The sequence below is a fragment of the Elephantulus edwardii genome, unplaced genomic scaffold (genome assembly GCF_000299155.1).
Source record: "Elephantulus edwardii isolate Elephantulus edwardi_28Jun2011 unplaced genomic scaffold, EleEdw1.0 scaffold00194, whole genome shotgun sequence".
Lineage (NCBI taxonomy): Eukaryota > Metazoa > Chordata > Mammalia > Macroscelidea > Macroscelididae > Elephantulus > Elephantulus edwardii.
The window spans coordinates 2,532,252-2,553,653 of NW_006399944.1; the positions used below are offsets into that span (position 1 = coordinate 2,532,252).

Consider the following 21,402-nt stretch of genomic DNA (forward strand, 5'->3'; position numbering starts at 1 on the left):
GAAAATTATATAAACACAAGGAAAACTGACAGGAATTAGAATCCACGCCTTCACACCGCGCATGCACGCACACACTGCAAATCCTGAGCTGGGTCTGCATTTGTAAGTAAAGTCCACACTTGGGTGAGGAAAATATTTGAGTTCAATTAAGCTATTTGTGATGTCATATTTTTTTTCCTTGGCATTAATGTAGGAGAATTTGCTGTCTGCCTTTTTCTATCCATGATAATCTCTGTTGAGCTATAAAGGGCCATTTGGCAGCCCTGTTCAAACTGCTCCACATTTAAATCAATTGCCCATGAGAATAGAGTGTGAGTCTGCCATTAATGGCTCTAAAATTGTCTATGACATTCTGGGAATCTTTTGGAGGTGACTAAACTTTCTACAACACACACATACTAAGAAGTGAAACTCTTGTCTTTAGAATTCCATATTTCATTTCCATTTTATTTCACATTCAATTTAATTCCTTTTATCATCTTAGAGTTTTTTTGTTTTGCAAAATTTTAGAAGCCTAAACCCTGTGAGAGCCATAGTATGCTTTCTCCAGCATGTAAAGCAAGTTTAGGATTTCATTGAGGCATATGATGATTGTTTAACTGTTTCCTCTTTCTTTATGTTATCATTAGATACCATTGAGTCGGAACCAACTCATAGCTGACCTTCCAACAGGTTTTCAGAGGCTCTGAACTGCGTGGGAGATCACCCATCTTTCTCCTGTGAAGCCTGGAAGATTCAAACCTTGTGGCTTTAGGTTATCAATGCAGCTCCTTAGAAACAAATATGAAGTAAGTACAACCAGAGTGCTCCTTAAAGGCAAGGATAGTGAAATTTCATCTCACTTACTATGGGCATATTTTCATTAGGAACCAGCCCTTGGAGAGACACCAGTACTGGGAAAGGTAGAGTCAGCAAAAGAAAAGATCCTTAATGAGATGGATTGTCACAGAGACTTACACAATGAGCCTGCGCATGAGAGATCATGAGGACAGTGCTGGAAAGCACAAGGTTCAAATATGTTGTTAAAATGGTCGCTACTAGTTAGAGTTAACTTGATGGCACCTTACAGCAATAGCATTTTTGGAGAATGAAAGAAAAGTATTGTGGAACAAGACTTTTTAAATTTGGATTACATTAGGAAATATGAGAACTAGCCTTGGAAAGCTTGCAATCTAGCATTTTTTTTTAATGAAGAAGCTGAGGCTCTGATGAGTTTGTTTTATCCATTTGTCTAGAAGCAAAACTTGGTCAAAAGCCAGGTCCTGCCTCAGGCCCAGTGTCCTTAAAGAACCACACTGCAAACAATATTTTTTATAATTAGTTCAATTCCCTAGCATCAAAACAAATGCACAAATTAGAAAGACACACCGTTATTAGTTGGGTATTTTATAAACAAGCTATTCAAACCTTAAGTTAGTACATGTGAAGAATTGGCACCGACAGATGAAGGTTGGGTGTCACGGCAGTAGTAGCATTGGCACGACATACCCCCTTAGCCATTGCCCTCAGCCCTTCCCCCCTCCAAGAGAGGTAGCGCTGCCAGCTGCAGATTTCTTCAGCTCTATTTTCATAGACTGAGTCTCAGCTCGAGGCTCGAATTTGGTCAGATTTCCTGCTCCTGGGGCTGCCACTACTGGCTTTCCTGCTTTCATACCTTTTGACATAGGAATGCGGGTGGGTGTAGGCCGCTGAGATGACCCATCTTGTCCCGACTGCAAGAGAGAAAACACAGAGACATAAGGGATGGGGTTGCTGGTCAGTCTTCTCGGGTTATGTCACCAATCTGAACGTTAGCAAGATTCTTGATGCACACAAACATCCACATATTGCATCTTCCCAGATAAAAGGATGTCAAGAATTCTAAGAAACTGGGAATTGGGGGGAAAAAAGATAAATTATAAAAACAAAACTGGGAATCAGTGGCTAATCTACTTTACTTCCCCTTTTCTCCCTTCAAATATCTATGTGAAACTATCTTCTCTTTTTAAGTCCTAAACTACCTCCTCTCCCCTTACTTTAAACACTCTACCTCCAAGTTCACACAGAGAGAGAGCTCTGGCAGCTCGGTCAGTAGGAAGCTGTGCTGTCAATCTGAGAATTGGCTGGTAGAACTCACCAGAACGTCACCTCATCGGTGAAGGAAGGGCAGTCTCCTTCCTATGGCTCACATGCTCTGAAAACCTGCTGGAGTGTCCGCTGTGAGTCAGGTTCAGCTCCAGAGCAGTGAGTTTGAGTTTTACAGAGAAAGCAGAGATCACTCGAGGCAAGTTTGTTCTGTCTGCCAACAAGTTATCTTTACTCACTCCCCTCTCCTCTCCTGGAGATGATGCTGTTCCTTGGTCTCCTGTGTTGGAGCCCCTGACCCTCCTATTCTCATCAGAAATTTTCTCCCTTCACTGAGCCAATGGGCAATGTCAGGGGCTGAAATAACCTATATTGCTAAGGCCTACTTTATTTCCTCATAATGGCAGGGTTTTCTTGTTTGTAAGTTACCTTTGTTGGTCACATTTTCCTTCTTTAAAAAAAAATTTATTGATTTTAATGAACATTTACAGAGATTTTGGATTTCGTTTATTCACTGTTGCATTTTTCTCCCTGCCCACCCCTCTGCACCCAGTTCGCTCTACCCACATTGTCCTTCTTAAAAAGCTCCTGAAGCTCCCTCATCATATGCAACTCTTGACTCTGGTGTGGTTTCTTTTCAGCTTTCCCTGCCCACCCCCGGCTCTTTGTACCACTTTACTCATCCTATAAATGTGAGTGTCACCAGGTCATTGCCAGCTCTCCTTTTCATTTTCACAGTCAGCTTGGGAACCACCTATTGATCACCCTCCATGTCCATGAGTCCTAAGATCACTAGCCTTCAGAGCTCTTCTCAATCGTATGTTTGTATTTCCTACTACTTGCTGAACACTTCTAGTCTCCCACAGGCAATTCAAATATAGCATGTCTCTGATATCATTTATCTTTGCCTCCTATACTTTCCATCCTGTCCACTCAGACTGCTAAACCAGAAACCTCAGAGCCATTCTGAGAGTGCTCTCTCCTTATTTCCACTACCATCTGCAGCCTAGAAAATTGCAACAGTATCCTGTCATCGTTCTGTCTCCTCTAATCTACCCTTTCAACTCTTGTAGATTCAATATAAATACTAGGTGTAAGTACTGTACCTATTGTAATAAAGTACTAGTGCAAATCTTTCTAAAATATAAATACTAGGATGTTTCTCTAATGCTCTCTATTGGCTTCCTTTTCTACGCTACAAAGATTGTCAGTTTCATAGTAAGCCACGTACCTCCCTTCCATAGTTGATCTTAGTTTGCTTCTTGATTTTTTGCTCTTGCTTTCCCCCCATGCTAAAGTGTTCCAGCATGGTGGAATAGCTCATCATTCCCCAGATAGGCTCTGCCCCGCAGCCATCCTTCTTCTCATTGATGTTCTCCCTATGCACCTCTTCTTTTCCCTCCTTGAAAATCCTCCTTATATTTGAAAACCTCTTCCTTTGGGAAATCTTCTCTGATGATTCTACAGCTCTTCTGCAATCTACTAAACAGGTTCCATTCACGCCTCTCTCACAAAATCAAATATTTCTTCTAATAGGCAATGGGCACATGATGTGTTATTGTTGTTTGTTTTAACCTTTGCATGTCGTCACCTGGTCCAGTGCCTAATGTATGAGACACTTGGTAAATACTGAATGAATGAATGAGTTTAGAAATAAACTAGGCTTACTTTTCAAATTCCAAGAGGATGGGATTGGAAACCTTTTGCTGTCCTTGAATGTCATGGGATCTGAAATACCTGAAGTCAGTCAATTATCACCCAGCCCTTGGAATTAGAGTAATTCAAATCTTATTTGCATATAAGGTTTAATCACCAGTCACTAATGTTGCTACACAGGAAAGGTTATCTTGAACTGACACTTCTAATGGAAATGAGATAGCACAGAACAAAATCTGTTCCCACAGGTGCTTATAAACATTTACTGCTGTGATTACAAAAAGCTCAATGTAACATAGAAGTCCTTTGCTTGATCTCTATGTTGATGTTGCTGTGTGCACTGTTGAGTCAGAACTGACCCACAGCTGACCCTCCAGTGGATTTTTAGAGGGAATAAATCACACAGGAGAGGATTGAGAATGGCTCTTTGGATCAACCATCTGTTACAACCATTTATTGCTCTTCCTTCTTTACAAAAAATGTGGCAGAAGCACGTAGGACTCTGCCCAGGCAGGCTGTGCTCTGTGTGGCTGATAAAGCAGCACTGAGCCATTTGAGAAGGGCGGGAAATTATGAATGCTTTCTGGCTTCTACAGTGCCAATAAATAAAAGCTTAACTGTCAAAGCAATCAGTCATTCACACTCTAAAGTCTATCTTGAGTCTTTGTTGATACACAGAGAATACACATACTAGAAATCATATTAAAGGTTTGGGAAAACAAGCCACAGTTTCTATAGTTAAGCAGAAAGCTTCTTGACTTTCTTAAGCATTTTCAAAACATGCTGTAAATTTTTTTCAGAGTCCCAGAATCATAAGAATCTCTAGTCTCTCTCTCTCTCTCTCATCACCATCTAGAGGGAATCAACTCAAAGCTGGCCTTTTCACTGGTTTTTGGAAGCTGTGGATTCACAGCCAGGCACAGGAGGAGATTACCCATCTTTCTTCCATGGAGTGGCTGCTGGATTTGAACTGTCAGAGAGGCACAACCTTTGGGTTAAGAGCACAACTCCCTACGGACTATACCACCAGAGTTTCCTCTAGTCTTATTCTTTCTGGCATGTGCCAACGAGTTGTAACTGACCTTCCAGTGGGATTTCAGAGGCTGTAAATCACACAGGAGGAGACTGCTCATCTTTATCCCACAGAACAGCTGACGGATCTGAACTGTTGGCCTTTGGATTGGCAGTACAGCGCCTTTTCCACTAGGCCACTTGAGCTCTCTTCTAGTTTAAAAAATATCTAATTAATTACATACTATTCCATAATAATATTTACCAATTTTTTTCCAATCCACAAAAATGATGACTAAAAATATTTTTAAAAAGTAGAATTTTTTTGTAAATTCTAACTTAAATATTTTGGAATTTAAAATTTTTAAAAAAATAATTACTTAGCCTTCCAGCTAATCATTGCATAACTATTTACTAAGCACTTGCTCTCTTCAAGATGTTATTAATTAAATAACTTAAGACATGTTAAATCATTTCACTTTTGCTTTTTAAAAAGTGTTGGGTTTTGTTGTTGTTGTTGGTTTGTTGGTTTTTTTCATACCTTTGTGAACCAGTTTATTTATGATTTGACAAAGACCTGGTTTAAGCCTAGAACATTTTTAAGTTATCAGGTTATATAAACTCCTGAAAATATTGTTTGGCTAGGTAAGGCAAAGAGTAGCTTTTCATTTCATTTGACTGTACCTCACTAATATTATTAGTTGTGCATTTGCATTTACAGTTACACCATCAGTGCTAAACATTAGAGCTTATACATAAACTATTTGGACATCCACATTAGCCCCTTTAAGCCTCTGTAGGTATAATGTAGCATCATTTCAAGGAAAAAGATTAAAGCGGTTATCTGGCAGTGCTGTGCACAAGAAATGTTAACATCAAGATTTTAATTTTATTTTTTACTTATGCCTATACATAATCACATAGTGAATATTTTACATTATAGAAACAATGCAAAAATAAGGATTAGATAGCCTTTACTCTTTTCTATACTTTGACTAGTTCCCTCACTATCTCCATTTTAGAAAGCATAATATCAGTCCTTGGAAAAAGGTCTCATTCTGGGGAAGGTAAGAGAGTCAGCAAAGGAGAGAACGACCTTCTGGGAGATACACTTATATAGTGACTGTGACAATGGTCCTGAGCATGGCAGATATTGTGAGTGTGGTACAGGCTAGGGCAAGGATGGAACCTGCTGTTCACGGGATTGCTATGAGCTGCAGTCATTTCAATGGCACCTCACAACAACACAACTGTCATATTGAGTTTAAGGCCTAGCGACCTTCCATTGGATTCCCAAGGCTGTAAATCTTTATAGGAGAAGGTTGTACATCTTTCTCCCACAGAGCCCCTAATGATTTCGAACTGCCAGTCTCTCAGTTCCCAGTCAGACGTATTATGCACAAAGGCACCATGGCTCCTTAATAAAAATATTAGGGCACTTTTTTCTTTTCTCTTCTGAGGACAGGGTGGATAGTCTTCGAGGAAATGTGTGTTAGGGGATTGTGTGAGAGGCTTGTGGTTCTGCTGTCTGGTGGGTGTGGAGCTGGTCTCAATACTTAAATCACAGTCCCTCCCCCGGCCTGCACCTCAGAACTGCTTCTACTCACCACTGACTGGGTTCCCCGAGTGGACGATGTTGTGACCGGTGTTATGGTGATGGTGCTTGTCACTTTGCTTGCACCAGGTCGCGAGGAAAGGTGGTTCCTGGGAGAGCGAAGGACTGTACCAGTGGAAACTTCTTTCTCAGCTGTCATGTTGACAGGCCGAACAGTAATAACCGGGCTCGTTCCTTCAGCTGTAGTCCCAGTGGATCGTTTAAATTGAGACCCTAAGTGAATGTGAATTTTGTTGTCTTCCGTGGTTATAATGTTGGCATTGGAGTTGTATTTCCTGACTGGCGTTGGAACAGTTTGTTTTTCTGGGGTAACTCTGAGGACAGTCCTTCCCATGGGCATTTCCTGGGATTCAGCAGGGCCTGAAACCTCAGGTGCAGCTGCGGATGTAGACACGGCCATGATTTGAATGGGGGACGTGGGCCTGTCCGCAAAGCCACCTCTTCCACTCTCTGGGGTCTTCTCCCTGGAAAAGGTCGTAATTGTGACCGGGGACATGGCTCGTTCTGTAGTATCTCCACTTTTTGATTTTTGGGACATTACATTTGGTGATGGGATAATGGTGATCCTTGGTTTCTGATTCCCTAAGGTAGGAATGACGGTGGTACTAGAAAAAAATTCTTCAGATGTTGGGCTTGTTATCTCCAAAGTGGCAGTACTGTTTTCATGGTCTGGCGTGACTCGAATATGCAGGGGCTGGCCCTGCTTCGGTGAAAGGACCAGCTCTCCTGGGTGCCCAGGACTCGAGCTGACCCGAGGCCCTTTCTCCTGAGTTATGGAGGGCCCATTTTCCCTTTTCCTCATCCAGGGTATCCAAGACTTTCTCATGGTGAGCTCATTTGCTGCTGGGGGATACCGATCGAGAACCGAAGATCGCTCCATGGGTTTTTTCAATCCCACTTGCCGAAGATTGCTCATGATGTGATTTTCCTCTTGAAAGGATTTCCGTATGAACACAGCAGGCGTTTCCTCTTCTGCAGCTTCACTGCTGACAGCATCAGTCTGTACTCCAGTCGACGTCACCGGGACGTCCACCATCCTCCTCCCATTCACACTGGGCCTGAGAGCTCGGCTGTAGCGCTTGGAAAGTTCCAGCTCTTTGGTCAAACTGAGGACCTCCTGCCCCATGGTTTTGTTCTTATTTTCTTCTTCCATAAATCTTTGTTGAAGGACAGAATAATCCACCTGGAGCTGAGAAAGCTGATCTTCTTTGTTCATCAGCTCATGGATTTTCTCTTTAAGAGCTTGGACTTCAGCTCTGAGGTCCCGACTCTTGGCTTCTTCCAACCGAAATCTGTGTCTCAGTTCAGCTTCCTGGCTCACAGCCTCTCCTTTCTCTATGGCTTTGTTCTTGGCAATTTGGTGCTTTATCTCCTCTAGTTGTTGAGAGAGAAAGTTAGCCTTATCCTGCTCAGTTCTGAATTTCTGCTCCAGCTGATCATACTCATCCTCTGTCTTCATCAAATCCCCTTCAACCACCTCCAGTTGTTGGAGACGTTTCTTCAACCTCTCAATTTCAAGCGTTAGTTCTTTAATCTTATTATTTTCTGAACAGGTGAGTTCAGGTGCTTTTCGAGCTCTTCCCCTCGTTATTTCTCTTTCCACTTCCTCTATGCCATCAAGTCTCTTCTTCAACAAGTCAACACTGCAGCTTAATTCGGAAGATTTTTCTTCCTCACTCTTCAGTTTGCCTATTAATTCATCTCTCTCTTTTGTCAAATTGTACACCTTTTCCTCCATTTCAGATTTCAGTTTTAAAAGCTTCTTACTTTCTTCAATTAATTTTTCAGTCACATTCATAACCTTTCCTTGCTCCACCTTAAAATTTTTATTGAGACCATCCACTTTCCTTTCTTCTTGCTTTATTTTTTCCATCATATTCTTCCTTTCGTCAACCAGCATCACAGTAAATGACTTGAGCTTTGTAAGGTCATCTTTTAGGCTCAGTTCGGCTTTTTCCAATCTACTTTCGGAACACTCAAGTTCTTTCACTCGGCTCTTGACTACCTCCAATTCATTTAGCAGGTCTTTGGTTAAGTTCTTTTCTTTCTCCAGATTTAGATGTAACTGGGTACATTCAGATTTACTCTTGCTAAATGCTTCTTCTAACTTTTCCAGTTCAGACATTCTCTTCTGTAACTTCTCGACCTCAAGCTTGAGCTCTTTACTATGGTGTTCTTCCTCTTGCAGCTTCTTCCTCAGCTCCCTACACTGGGACTCCGTTTTAGTGATCTCCTCATCTTTACCTTCCATTTCTAGTACTCGCTTTCGAAGATTTTCTACTTCTGCCATGAGGCTGGAGTTGCCACATTCCCCCTTTGCAATTTTATCTCTTAATTCCTGAAGTTCTTCTTCTGCCTTTTGAAGATTCTTGTTGGTTTCTTCGAGCTCCTCAATTCTTTGCGTTAAGCCAACCAGCTTGAGTCTAAGTTGTCTGTTATGAGACTCCTGGCTAGCCAACTTAGCATTCATCTCTTCATGCTCTTGAGAGAACCTTGAAGCTTTGTGTTCAAAATCAACTTCTAGCTTGAGAAATTTCTGCCTGTCTTCTTTGGATTTGGATGTGATGGCTTTCAGCTTTTCTTCTTCTTCCCTCAATTTTTGAGTAAGATCCTGTACCTTCTGGCTCTGCAGACCAAGTTGCTCAATATGCATTTGTCGTTCATCCACCAGCATGAGGGCAAAGGACTTAAGTTTGACGAGCTCATCTCTTAGTTTATTGAGTCGCTTGGCATTTTCTTTTTCTTTGCGGGCTTGGTAAGCCTTTTCTTGTTCAAGGAGCTTTTTCAACCTAGGAAACAAAATATGATGATATATTAAGAGATTAATCAGAAAAATAGGTTTTTCTTAGATATTAAGTAAAACAAAAATAGTATCAAGGACAGGAAAATAACCAGTAAGGTAGAAGTGAGGATATGGTTTATGATTTGAATGTGCTTCTGTACATCAATAAAATAATCATTAAGAAAAAACTTAAGTAGTATGATAATGATTCTTGATATAATGTGTTCTACGTCCCAGGCACCAGTTTGCCTTTTATCCTTACAGGAATACTGCAAGACATGGACTCCTACAAGGCATGGACTACTGTTGTCATTACTATGAGAAAAGTGAGTTTCACAGATGATATAACTTAGCATATATGATACACCATCAGTAAAGTGGTGCTGCTGGTATTTAGCCTCAGGCAGTAGATACCAGAGTCCATGCTCTTCACCTCTCCATCATGAAACTTCTTACAGGAGGCAAGAGAAGTTTATTGTAAATTGAAAAATTTTAAGTGTTTTTCATTTTGGTTGCTAAGAATATACTTTTTGGTAATATACTATGTCACCATCAGTTGATGTCAGACAATGAAAGATGAGGTTTCTGGTACAAAAGCTAACTGACTCAAGCTGATTTTAAGTGACATCAGAACTAGTACAGAATTACTAAGGAACAGTAAATCATAACAGACACAATAATATGAAGATAGCTAATGCTCATTTGAGAAAAAAAATCTTGTAATAAAATACTAACTTAAGTGTTAGTTATTTGAACACACCCAGAGGCACCATGGAAGAATAGCCTGGTGATCATTTTCTATAAAAGTGCCAGCTAAAAATATCCTAAAGAGCATTTTTATTGGATAAACGTGTCACTTACAAATATGTAAATTTATTATTATAATTCTTATATTTATTTAACTTAGATATTATGTGTTCTACATATTAATTATATGTTGTTGTTGTTGTTATGTGCCGTCGAGTTGTTTGCGACTCATAGCGACCCTATGTACAACAGCCCTAAACCCTGCTCTATCCCGTGCCAACCGCATTGCCTCTGACACACCCATCCTGATTACCCCAGTCACTGAATCAATCCACCTCATAGAGGGTCTTCCCCTCCTGCGCTGTCCCTCTACCCTACCAAGCATGATGTCCCTCTCCAAGGACGTATTAGCTAATTATTAATGGATTTGATGATTGATGATATTCTATTAATGTATTATATTTTATTATAAATAATAATTTAATTTTATTATATTATAAACCTATATTACTATGGTTGATAGTGTTTGAAAGGGTAGAGGGTTAGCACAGGAGACAAAGACCCTAGATGAGATGGACTGACACAGTGACTATGGCACTGGCAATTGTGGCAAGTGTGTCAGAGACAGTGACACTGGCTCAGGATAAGGCAGGGGTCAGGGTTCCTGTTCATACTGGTCACTATGAGTGGTAGTCAACTTGACGGCACATAACAACAACAAGAAGTGTGTGAAGTTACCAAGAGTCATCAAGTTGTATGCTTAAAATTGGTTGAATTCCTTATAGAGTGTAAATGTGTATAATTTAAATTATATAACAAAAAAGATGGTGAGGCAAATGACCTAAAAAATCTTGTAATGTGTTCCAAGACATCAACATCAGTCAAAGGTATAAAAGATTAATTTAAAATATTATAGAAAACACTAAGTAGGTTATGAATCTTGAGGTAGAATGTGGTAAAAGTAGAGATGGGGAAGATAAAGAGAAGGCTGCGATTTTTAGATGAGGCTGGGAAACCAACAAGAAATACTGTTCTGGGGAAGTCGTGTTCCCATCCCAGAAAACTTTTCAACCTAATATTTCAAGACATTCCTTAAAGTCATTCAGATGTCAATTTTTGCTAATACTCATTTTATTTAAGAAAGGGAGAGAAGACAGGTTTTTTATAATATTACACCAATTTCAGTAAATGCTTATTACATTCTAGGCAACATGTTAAGTACTTTATTATTTTACTTAATTTTCCCAACAACCTTGTGAGTAAGATATCACTATAAAATGTTCTAAATAAGAGAGATTATTTGACTTACAAGAGGACAGGATTCGTAAAAGTCCATTTAGGATTTTGACCCACATCTGATCACAAATATAGCAATTTTTCTAATAGAAATTATTGAACAGTTTAGATTTGCAAGACTGTTTGGCTACACTAACTTCATTTTGCTTGTTCTGACCTATCTTCCTACCACTGTCAAGATTTCTTGAATACTGTCAACCATACATCTGATTTTTTCAAGCATTGCGTCATTGATAAAACAACCCTAATTATTAATAGAAAGGTCAATGCACAGAGCCTTCAGACACTCTTAACGACTTTCTCCTGCTGACATCAATTCATTCCATAGCATGGCCCTTGCCATTTCATGACGTCCGAGCCCACTGGGATAGTAATTCTTTAACTATTCTGAGTTCTCAATCTTCCCCTGCAAACCTGCTCCAATTGTGCCTTCTCTGTATCAATGACAATTCAATGTACCATCGTCTTTCCAGTTGCTTGGACCCAGAATCTACAGTCATCTTTGACTCCTCTCATTCTTCCACATCCCTACATCCAGTTCTTAGCATATCTTGTTAATGCTGTATCTTCAAATATATTCTGAATACTTTTCCTTCATTGCTACCAACCTAGTCCAAGCGACAATCATTTCTTGTCTAGTTAATTACAGGAGCTTCCTATATCTGACACCTAGCCTCCTCTTGCCTATTCCTCCTGCTCTTTGTCCAGAAGCCAAAGCAAATCTACAAAAAAGGTAAATAAGATTTGTCACTTTTCTACTCAAAGCCCTCTCTCTCATAGCTTCTCATTTTACTTTGAGTAAATTCAAATAATCATAATGTATCTTTACTTTCTTACTTCATCTCTTAAAAGTCTATCCTCCAAGCATTCCATTCTAGCTACAATGACTTTGCCACTTAAAATACTCAAGGCATGGTCTAGCCTCAGTCATAGTCTTTGCTTTTTTTCTGAATGACTCATCCCTCAAATATTTAAATGCCTACTCCTTTAGATATTTGCAGAAATATTCCCTTCTCATTTTAATCATTCCTACTCAATTGTTCCTTTCACAGCATGACTTCCTATTTACTTTTCTTGCTTTATTTTTATTCATGGTACTTATTGGCTTCTAACACAGTGTATAAATTTAATACTAATTTTAAAGAATCACTTCTATAATATGTAAACACCTTGAAAGGAGATATTTTTTGGTCTATTTTATTTGTTGTTGTGTCTCTAGATATAGGAGGCTCTTGTCTCAGAATGAACATCATCCATTCTGAATTCTCTGTGTGTTTGTTCAAAACAAGAATCCAAAATCAGATGCCCTTGATGTGTGCAGTCTGAAGGTAGAGTGTTAACTCCATTTTATAGACTTGACATGATCTAGAAATCAACTGAATTTTTAAGTTGTCTTCCTAAAAATATTTCTCTAACTTTATTGTTGACATAACCATAAAGGAGACATTCTTATTCTTTGGGGTCTCACAGATGAAAAAGCTCACACTGTTTTGAAGGTATCTTTTAGCAATAGCTAAAGTGATACGTGAAGCCATAGCTTATACCTGAAAGATTTTGATGCACAGATAAATCTTTACAATGGACCCCCAAACAGACACAAGATTGGGAAAGCAACTTTAATAGAAAGTTACAAGAAAAACTTGCTCTGTCTTTACCTTGTGACTAACAGGTAGCTCTGTGACCCAGTGGTGGGAAGCTGCACTGCAATCCCAAAGGCACATGGTTGGAATCCATTAGACTTCTCCATTATGAGAGAAGGATGGACAATCTCTTCCTGTGTGATTTACTGGCTGGAGGTTCAGCTAAGGGTCAATCATGACTTGATAGCACACAACAATACAACAGTATCCTATAATTAACGGAAGAGTTGTTGTTATTGTGTGCCACTGAGCTGGAACTGACCCATAGCTGACTCTCAAATGGGTTTTTCCAAGGCAGTGAATTGCATAGGAGGAGGATGCCCATCCTTCTGACACAGAGCAGCTGGTGGATTAGAACCACGTGCCTTTGAAATTGCACTCAGTTTACTACCACTAGGCCAAAAGAGATCCCTAGGTACTTCTAATCCATTGTATAATCCCATTTATGTGCTATATTCACTTCTTTTTATAATTGAGATTTTAATGAAAGTTTATAGGGAATTTTTTTTATATAGAGAACTTTTATTTCCATTCATTCACTGTTGCACATTTTCCTCCCTGTCCGCGCCCCCCCCCCATTTGCGTTTCTCTTTGGAAAAAAAAAATCATAAAACTTTCATTGTTGTACAATCCCCTGTCCCTGCCAAGTCCACTTTATTTTGCAGCTCTTATTCTGTATAGTTGTCATACAAATAATACCTAATACTATAGTCCTTTTAACAGTTTTTCCTCTCATCTGTTTTAATGCAGTGTACAGTATTTATCCCCTCTTCTTAATTTCCATGTCAGTCCTGTTTTATAACAGTGGCATTATGCAGTATTTGTCCTTTAGTGACCGAGATATTTCACTAAGCATAATGTCCTCCAGGGTCACCTATTTTCCATAATATTTAATGAATTCCTTGTTTATAAGTGCTGCATAGTATTCCATTGTAGACCACAGTTTCTCTATCCTTTCATTTGTTGATAGGCACTTGGGTTTTTTCCCATCTCTTTGCTATTGTGAACAATGCAGCCATAAACATAGGTGTGCATATATCTGTTTGGGTGGCAGTTCTGATTTCTTTAGGGTATATTCCCAGTAGTGCAATTACCAGGTCAAATGGTATTTATATTTCCAACTTTTTGAGAAAGTGCCGTACTACCTTCAAGAATGGTTGTACCATTTTTCACTCCCACCAACAGTGAATAAGGATTCCAGTTCCTCCACAAGCTCACCAGCATTTGTTGTTTGCTACTCTGATGGATTTTGCTATTGTTACTGGAGTTAGATTATATCTCATAGTTGTTTTGATTTGCATCTCTCTTAGATCTGGGGATTTTGAACATTCCTTCATCTGTTTGTTTGCCACCTGAATGTCTTCTTTGGTGAAGTGAGTTTTCATATCCTATGCCCATTTTGCAACTGGGTTGTAGTATTCTATAAATTCTAGATATAAGTTGCTTACAGACATGTCATTACCAAATATTTTTTCCCAATCTGTGATTTTCCTTTTTACCATGTTGGAGAAGTCTTTTGATGTACATAGGTTTTTGATTCTTAGAAGATTCTATTAATCTATTTCATCCTTTCTTGGTTGTAGGTTTTTCAGGACACTTGGAAGACTGTCCATGTTGTGGATTAGAGCTTCTAGAGTTCTTCCAAGATTTTCTCTGATAAAGTTTATAGACTTTGGTTTTAGTCCTAGATACTTGATCCACTTTGAGTTGGTTTTTGTGTATGGTGTGAGGGGTGGATCTTGCTTGAGTTTTCTGCAGGTAGTTTTCCAATTTTGCCAACTTCTTCTTGTTATTGTTGTTGTTGGGTACCCTCAAGTCAATTTAGAGTCATCGTCATCATGTGGAAAAGTAGAGCTGCCCATAGCGTTTCCTATCTTGTCATCTTTATATGAACAGATTGCCATCTTTCTCTCATCTTTCCCATGTATTCCTGTTAAATCTCCGCTTTCAGATAACCCAACTTTGATCCTCCATCTTTGATTCAATTATGACTTTTCATTCTTTCTTTAACTAGATAGGAAAATTTTCTTCTTCATTGTCAGGTGCAACAGGCATTTTCACTCTCTGTGAATTGGGTCATCTTCTTGGTGTTGGAGGTCTCTGATCTTTCAATAAATCTCTTAATTTTACAAAGTGTTATGTTTTCACTCAAGGACAAGACTGTGTTAAACTCATTTAAGAATCTTACTGCATTAAATATGCTTTGTCTAATTACTTAAGTTCTCTGAACATCAGTTTTCTCACTTATAAAATTGAGGAAATTTCATGCCTTACTTATAGGACTGTTGTGAGGATTAAGTAAAACAAGCCATGTAGAATGTTTAGACAACTGGGGCAATGGGAGTTGGTGTTTTGGAATCACCGAGACTGGCTCAGGACAGTGTAGGCTTCAGAACTGTTGTACATAGGGTCACAGGCAACTTGATGGCTTCTAACAACAGTCACCACCTTTGAGTTGGTACAATTTCTTATCACTAAGCCACCAAGCTCCCAGAGGCTGTAAAGGCATGAGAAAGTAAAAAAAAAAAAGTAATAACAAAAAAACAAAGACATTGATACTTAATGAGGGAGTTTGAACAAGAGTGACCAGAGAGACAAAGGAAGTCAAGTAATGATGGATTCATGGACACGTTGAAGGAGCAACAGTGTCAAATGCTGTGGAGAAATCAAGTAAGAGAAGAACAGATGTGCTGCAAATATACGCACATAAACAGTAGAGCCAAGAGGGGGCAAAGTTATGTTGTTGTTAGATGGTATTGAGTTGGCTCCAGCTCATAGTGACCAATCTGTATCCAACAGAGACACTGCCTAGTCCTGCTCCATTCTCACAATCTTTGCTATAAGTTGCTTAAACCCATTGTTGCTGTGGCTGTATCGATCTATCAACTATAGCCAAACACGCTGAGGGAATGGACTCCTGATCATAAGTCCTCAGGACCACAGTTTCTGGAAATTTCCAGTTCAATTGGCATAATTGTTGTTGATGTTGCTGTATACCATAGAGTTGCAATGAATCCATAGCTGACCCTTCAGCAGATTTTCAGAGGCTATTAATTGTGGTGGAAGAGATTGCCCATCTGTCTTCCATGGAGCAGCTGGTGACTTCAAACCAAGTGCCTTTGAGATTGCAGCACAGCTTCTTGCCACTAGGCCATCAGAGCTTCCAGTTGGCATAATAGAGCCCACTAAAACAATATTCCTAAAAAAACAAAATAATATTTCTAAATCCTACTTTGTTGAATAGCAACTGGGGTCTTACAAGTTTGCAAGTGGCTATCTAAGGTGAAAATATTGGTCTCTTCCTTGTGAAAGCAAAGAAAAGTGAAAAAAAAAAAATCAAAGACAAATGCAAACAATTAGTCCAGAGTACTAATGGACTCCTCTACGCTCACCCTCGCATTCCTGAGATGTGAAGAACTGGATGGTACCTGGCTACCACTCTGAAAAAGACCACAATAAAAGGTCCTGGATAAAGTGTCAGATAAATGTAGAATAAACTTTAAAATCTTAAAAATGATCAAGGTTACTGGCCTGGTAAGGGAAGAGGGGAAGGACACAAAAATGTCCATTGTCGTGAAATATTTTTTAGAAAATTAAAAAATGAATACCAGGGATCAGAAAAGAGGAGGAAGTGGGTAAGAGCTAGTAAGTATATATTCTCATACTAAGAAGGTGAAGATAAAACAATACACAATAAGGGATGATCAGCACATTATTTTAGAAAGCAAAGCTCCAAGGAGGGTCACTAGGAATGGCAGTCAACAAACTAAACACTATTAAATATGCAATCTTATAATAGCAACAATAGTAAGTATGAATGTAAAAGCAAATATCTGGACAAACAGGCAAGATGAACGGATAGGAGCAGGTGAAAGGAAGTACATTCATGATCATACACAGGTTTGGCAGGTGTTATTTCTCTGTTCATGTTTGCATATGCAGTAAACATATCCTTGGATATAGCAAAGCCACCAGGGAGTAGAATTATGTAAACTTTTTAATGATAACCCATTAACCTAAAACAAAATAGGAAAAAAATTTATAGGATATTATAATTTTGCCACCCCTAATGAAATAACGGATGTAAGGCACAGATCATTACGTCTCAAAAACAAAACAACAAAAACAAATAAAAAAAACCCCAAAACAAAACAAAACCCAAAACAGCAAAAACCAAAAGCCAGATATTGTTTATATACGTACATACTTTCACCTATGAATTATTCTCGTTGCAAAAATTGAGTCCCAGAAGAGCAGTGCTCTCTTTGCTTCGTTTAGATGTCACTTGAAACAATTTTACTCCATCAGACCCCATTCTGAAACACTGATGTCACCTTAAGAGTCAACCTCGGCTCCTTTCAGTTTGTGCACTCAGCCAGACACGGCTAATTTTCCTTTTCAGCACACTATTTCTGCTCTTCTCCATTCTCCCTGTCCATATGCCTCTTTGTCTTTCAAGAGAAAGGGCAAGTTAAAACTAGCAAGAGCATGATAATAATTAAAGACGAATGAACCTGAAAAGAGTCAAGCTGCATGCAATTCAAAGTCTTTAATCACAATGCATTTAAAAAAAATACCAGCCAGAGCACAGAACTAGCAGCTTGATAACATGATAGGACTTGGTTTTATCAAGTGACCCGGGAAGAAGTGTTATTTTTAAATAAATCATTCCAGTCCTTCAGAACAGAGATTATTCTAGGTGATTATCATCCATAATTAATCTAGTGTCCCTATTATACTGACCAAAGTTGTGGTTAGGATGAGATGAGTAAGCATAAATCTTGCAACAGAAGTTTCAGATTCTATAATTATGTGAAATTGTAATATGTTGGTCAACATGGGTTTTTCATCAATTTTTATTATTGTATTAAAATATTGAGTATTTTTTTCTTTTTTTTTCTTCTATATTTTATTAATTTTCATAAACATTTACAGAGATTTTGGGTTTCCATTCATTCCTTGTTGCACTATTCTCTCTACCCTCCTCCCAGTTTGTTCTTGTCCAAATGCCACAGTGCTTGTCAAAGCCAGTTCTGATTAATCTTCTTTGTCAGTGTGTCCTTTGCCATTCCCTATCACTCCTCCCTGAGAGAGACTTCACCCTGAGTCATAAGGAAAAGGGGATGGCGTATTCTCTTAGCTACTTCCTGCTGAAAAGGGACGCTGTGGGTTTCAGGGTGAAGATCTTCTCTCACTACTCTAAAGGGCCCCTTTGGCAGTAGGAAACACATAGACTATTATGGAGATTGATTTTGGAATTTAGATGCACTCTTATTGATTGTGCTTGGCCGTACATGTTCATATCCTTGAAGATGTATCATGGGGGTGTTGCAACCTAGAAGGCTCAAATTTGACTAACAAGTTATAAGTACATGAGTCCAAAAATTATGGAAAAGTAAAAGAAAAGATTCTTTCATTGTTTTACAAACCCTCCTCCAGGTCCCCTCCACCATGTAGCCCTCGCTCTAGTCTCCTGTGATGACAGAAATACCTAGTTATATATCTCTTTTAAACAGTTTTCTCCCTCCTCTGTTTCAGTGCAGTATACATTATTGAACCCATCTTACTCAGTCTCTCCCCAACAGTGGCATCATGTAATATTTGTCCTTTTGTGACTGGGATATTTCACTCAGCATAATGTTCTCCAGAGTCAACCATTTTGAATAATATTGCATGAGTTCCTTGTTTTTTAATGCAGCATAGTATTCCATTGTGCGAATATACCACAGCCTCTCTAGCCATTCGTTTGTTGATGGGCACTTAGGTTGTTTCCAACTCCTTGCTATTGTGAACAAAGCTGCAATAAACATGGGTGTGCATATATCTGCTTGGATGTCAGCTATGGTCTCTTCAGGGTATATTCCCAGTAGTGGAATTGCTGGGTCAAATGGTATCTCTATTTGCAACTTTTTGAGAAAGCGCCATACTGCTTTCCACAGGGGTTGCACCATTTTACACTCCCACCAACAGTGAATCAGGGTTCCAGTTTCTCCACAACCTCGCCAGCATTTGTTGCTTGCTGTTCTGTTAAATTTTGCTATTTTGACTGGGGTGAGATGATATCTCATAGTTGTTTTAATTTGCATCTCTCTTAGGGCTAGGGATTTTGAGCATTTCTTCATGTGTTTGTTAGCCATCTGAATGTCGTCTTCGGTGAAGTGCCAAGGCAGTATTTGATATCCTCTTACATTTTGCATACAAAATTTGCCTCAACTTAGTCCAAGCCTAGGTTATTGCTCTGGGGGGATAGTGCTGTGCTGCTAACTGAAAGGGTATTGGTTCAAATCCACGAAAGGGATTTGAAAAAGGAAAGATAGACAGGAAAAAGTTGGATAGTCTTGTTCTGTACATATTTGTAGCCTCATAAACTCTATGTCAGGTCACTATGAGTTGTAATTGACTCAGTTACAATAGAAATTATTTTTTGTATATAAAAACAGGGCAAATCCTCCACCAAAGCAGACAAACTAAATTTGGTTTTGATTTATATTTCTTTCTTTCTTTCTTTTTTTTTAACAGAGAATGTTTTCCTTTTCAGTGTTGTACATTTTCTTCTTCTCTCCTCTACCCTACTCCTCCCCACAGTATGCAGTATGCAGCTGGGAGATTTGAATCATGTGCTTTCGGGATTGCAACACAGATTCTTACTACTAGGCCACCAGACAGAGCTCCCTCTTTCTTAGTTGTTGTCGTTGTTGTGTACCATCGAGTCAGAACCTATCCACAGCTGACACTCATGGGACTTTTCAGAAGCAGTTAATTGCGAGGAAGGAGACTTCCCATCCTTCTCCTGCAGAGCAGGACTCAAACTGTGAACCTTAGGGATTGCACTGCAGCTTCTTGCCCCTAGGTCACCAGAGCTCCCTCTCTTTCTTACAGTGGAGATGAATTTATAAAACATTTCCCCCCCTCTTCCCTTTTTGTAAAAACAGTAGTATTTCAGAGCAAATGATGTTAAGCTTTTGAATTCTGGCCTAGTGTAGGGGAGCAAGAACTATCCACTCAGTTCTACTCAGAGAAGCAACTGGATGATAAAAAATTGAAAAATTAGAAAATAAAGTCAGTATATTTGTTCCTAGAAATGTTTGTAAATTGCTTGAGTTCATAAGAGAAGTTGTTAAGTGTCGTCAAGTCGAGTACGACCCATAGCAGCCCTATGAACAATCATCCTGAACCCTGCCCTATCCTGGGCCATACTCATCATCTTCAAGCTATCTTGTCAATCCAGCTCATTGGGAATCTTCCACTCCTTTACTGACCAAGCATGATGTTCCTTTCCAAAGAGTAGCTTCACCTAGCTGCTTATGCAAAGTATGAAAGACAAAGAGTCACCATCTTTGCCTCCAAGGAGCATTCTGGCTGCACTTTCTCCAAGACATATCTGTTTGTTCTTTTGGCAGGCTATAGGATATTCAGAGTACTCTCCAGAGTACTGAAAAGCAAAGAAGTCAATCTAGAGACTAAGGCATGCTTAATCCAGGCCATGGTCTTTGCAATCACTTGCTATGCAGCATAAAGCTGGACAATGACTAAGAATGACAGAAGAAGAATCAATGACTTCGAGTTGTGCTGGAGAAGAGTCTTGAACATACTATGGGCCACCAAGAAAACAAACAGGTCTTTCTTGCAGAGAGTGAAACCAAATACTCCTTGGAGGCTAGGATTTTATAGCTCTGTCTCGTATACTTTGGACACATGGCCAGGAGGGACCAGTCCTTGGAAAAGGACATCATACTCAGAAGGATGGAGGGACAGCGCAGGAGAGGAAGACCCTGTATGAGATGGATTGATGTGGGTTGGTGTGTTGGAATCAGTGAAACTATCTCAGGATAGGGTAGGCTTCAGAGTTGCTGTACATAGGATCGCAGGTTACTTGACATATAGCAACAACAACAGGATATTTAGTACTCTTCTCCAACACCACAACTCAAAGACATCAATTCTTCTTCTGTGTTCATTTTCCAATTCTCTGGTGCATAGCAGGTGATTGAGAAAATCATGGCCTGAATCAGGTACCCCTCAGTCTTTAAACTGATGTAACCGCCAGCTGAAACCAACCTGCGGGTTCATACGTGTTCTAGAATGGAATCTGTGTGGATTAAAAGAGGAGCAGGGACACGAGAGATTGGGGCAAGACAAAGATTTCTGATCAAGCCCAAATTTATTTGATGAATTCTGCTATAAATAGGCAGCAGAGTAGGCCAGGCTGCCAGGGAACCCAGCCCTAGGTTATCAGTTTACAAAAGAGAGGGAGGGGCATGCTCCAAGGTGTTGATTTACAGGTGGTGATTTAAGAGGTAGGCATAGTCCCAGAGATGGACAGGCGTGGTGGCTGCATGTACTCAGGATGGCTTCCTACAAACTGACTACTTTAATCCTTGCTCTTCAGCATTCTGGAGCAGTCCCTCGCAGCAGAGTTGCTCAGTGCAATATGTCTCCGATTTCTTGACTGCTGGTACCAAGGGTTTTGATTGTTGATTCAAGGAAGATGAAATCTACTCAACAAAATAGGATTAGAGGGGAATTTCTTCAACATAGTAAAAAGTATCTATGAAAACCCAAGAGCCAACATTGTTCTTAATGGAGAGAGG

At 39.4% G+C, this 21,402-nt stretch overlaps 1 protein-coding gene across 1 annotated transcript in view; it reads right to left on the reverse strand.

The window, feature by feature from the left end:
* Window positions 1–1,372: 1,372 nt before the first annotated feature.
* The window catches only part of FILIP1 (filamin A interacting protein 1), a 289,827-nt gene continuing 269,797 nt past the window's right edge, over window positions 1,373–21,402 (reverse strand). The window contains exons 5-6 of the mRNA XM_006896961.1: window positions 6,339–9,135; window positions 1,373–1,712 (exon numbers count right to left, since the gene is read on the reverse strand). Coding sequence (XP_006897023.1) covers window positions 1,506–1,712; window positions 6,339–9,135 — 3,004 coding nt within the window. The 3' untranslated portion in view covers window positions 1,373–1,505. The remainder of the gene's footprint in view (window positions 1,713–6,338; window positions 9,136–21,402) is intronic.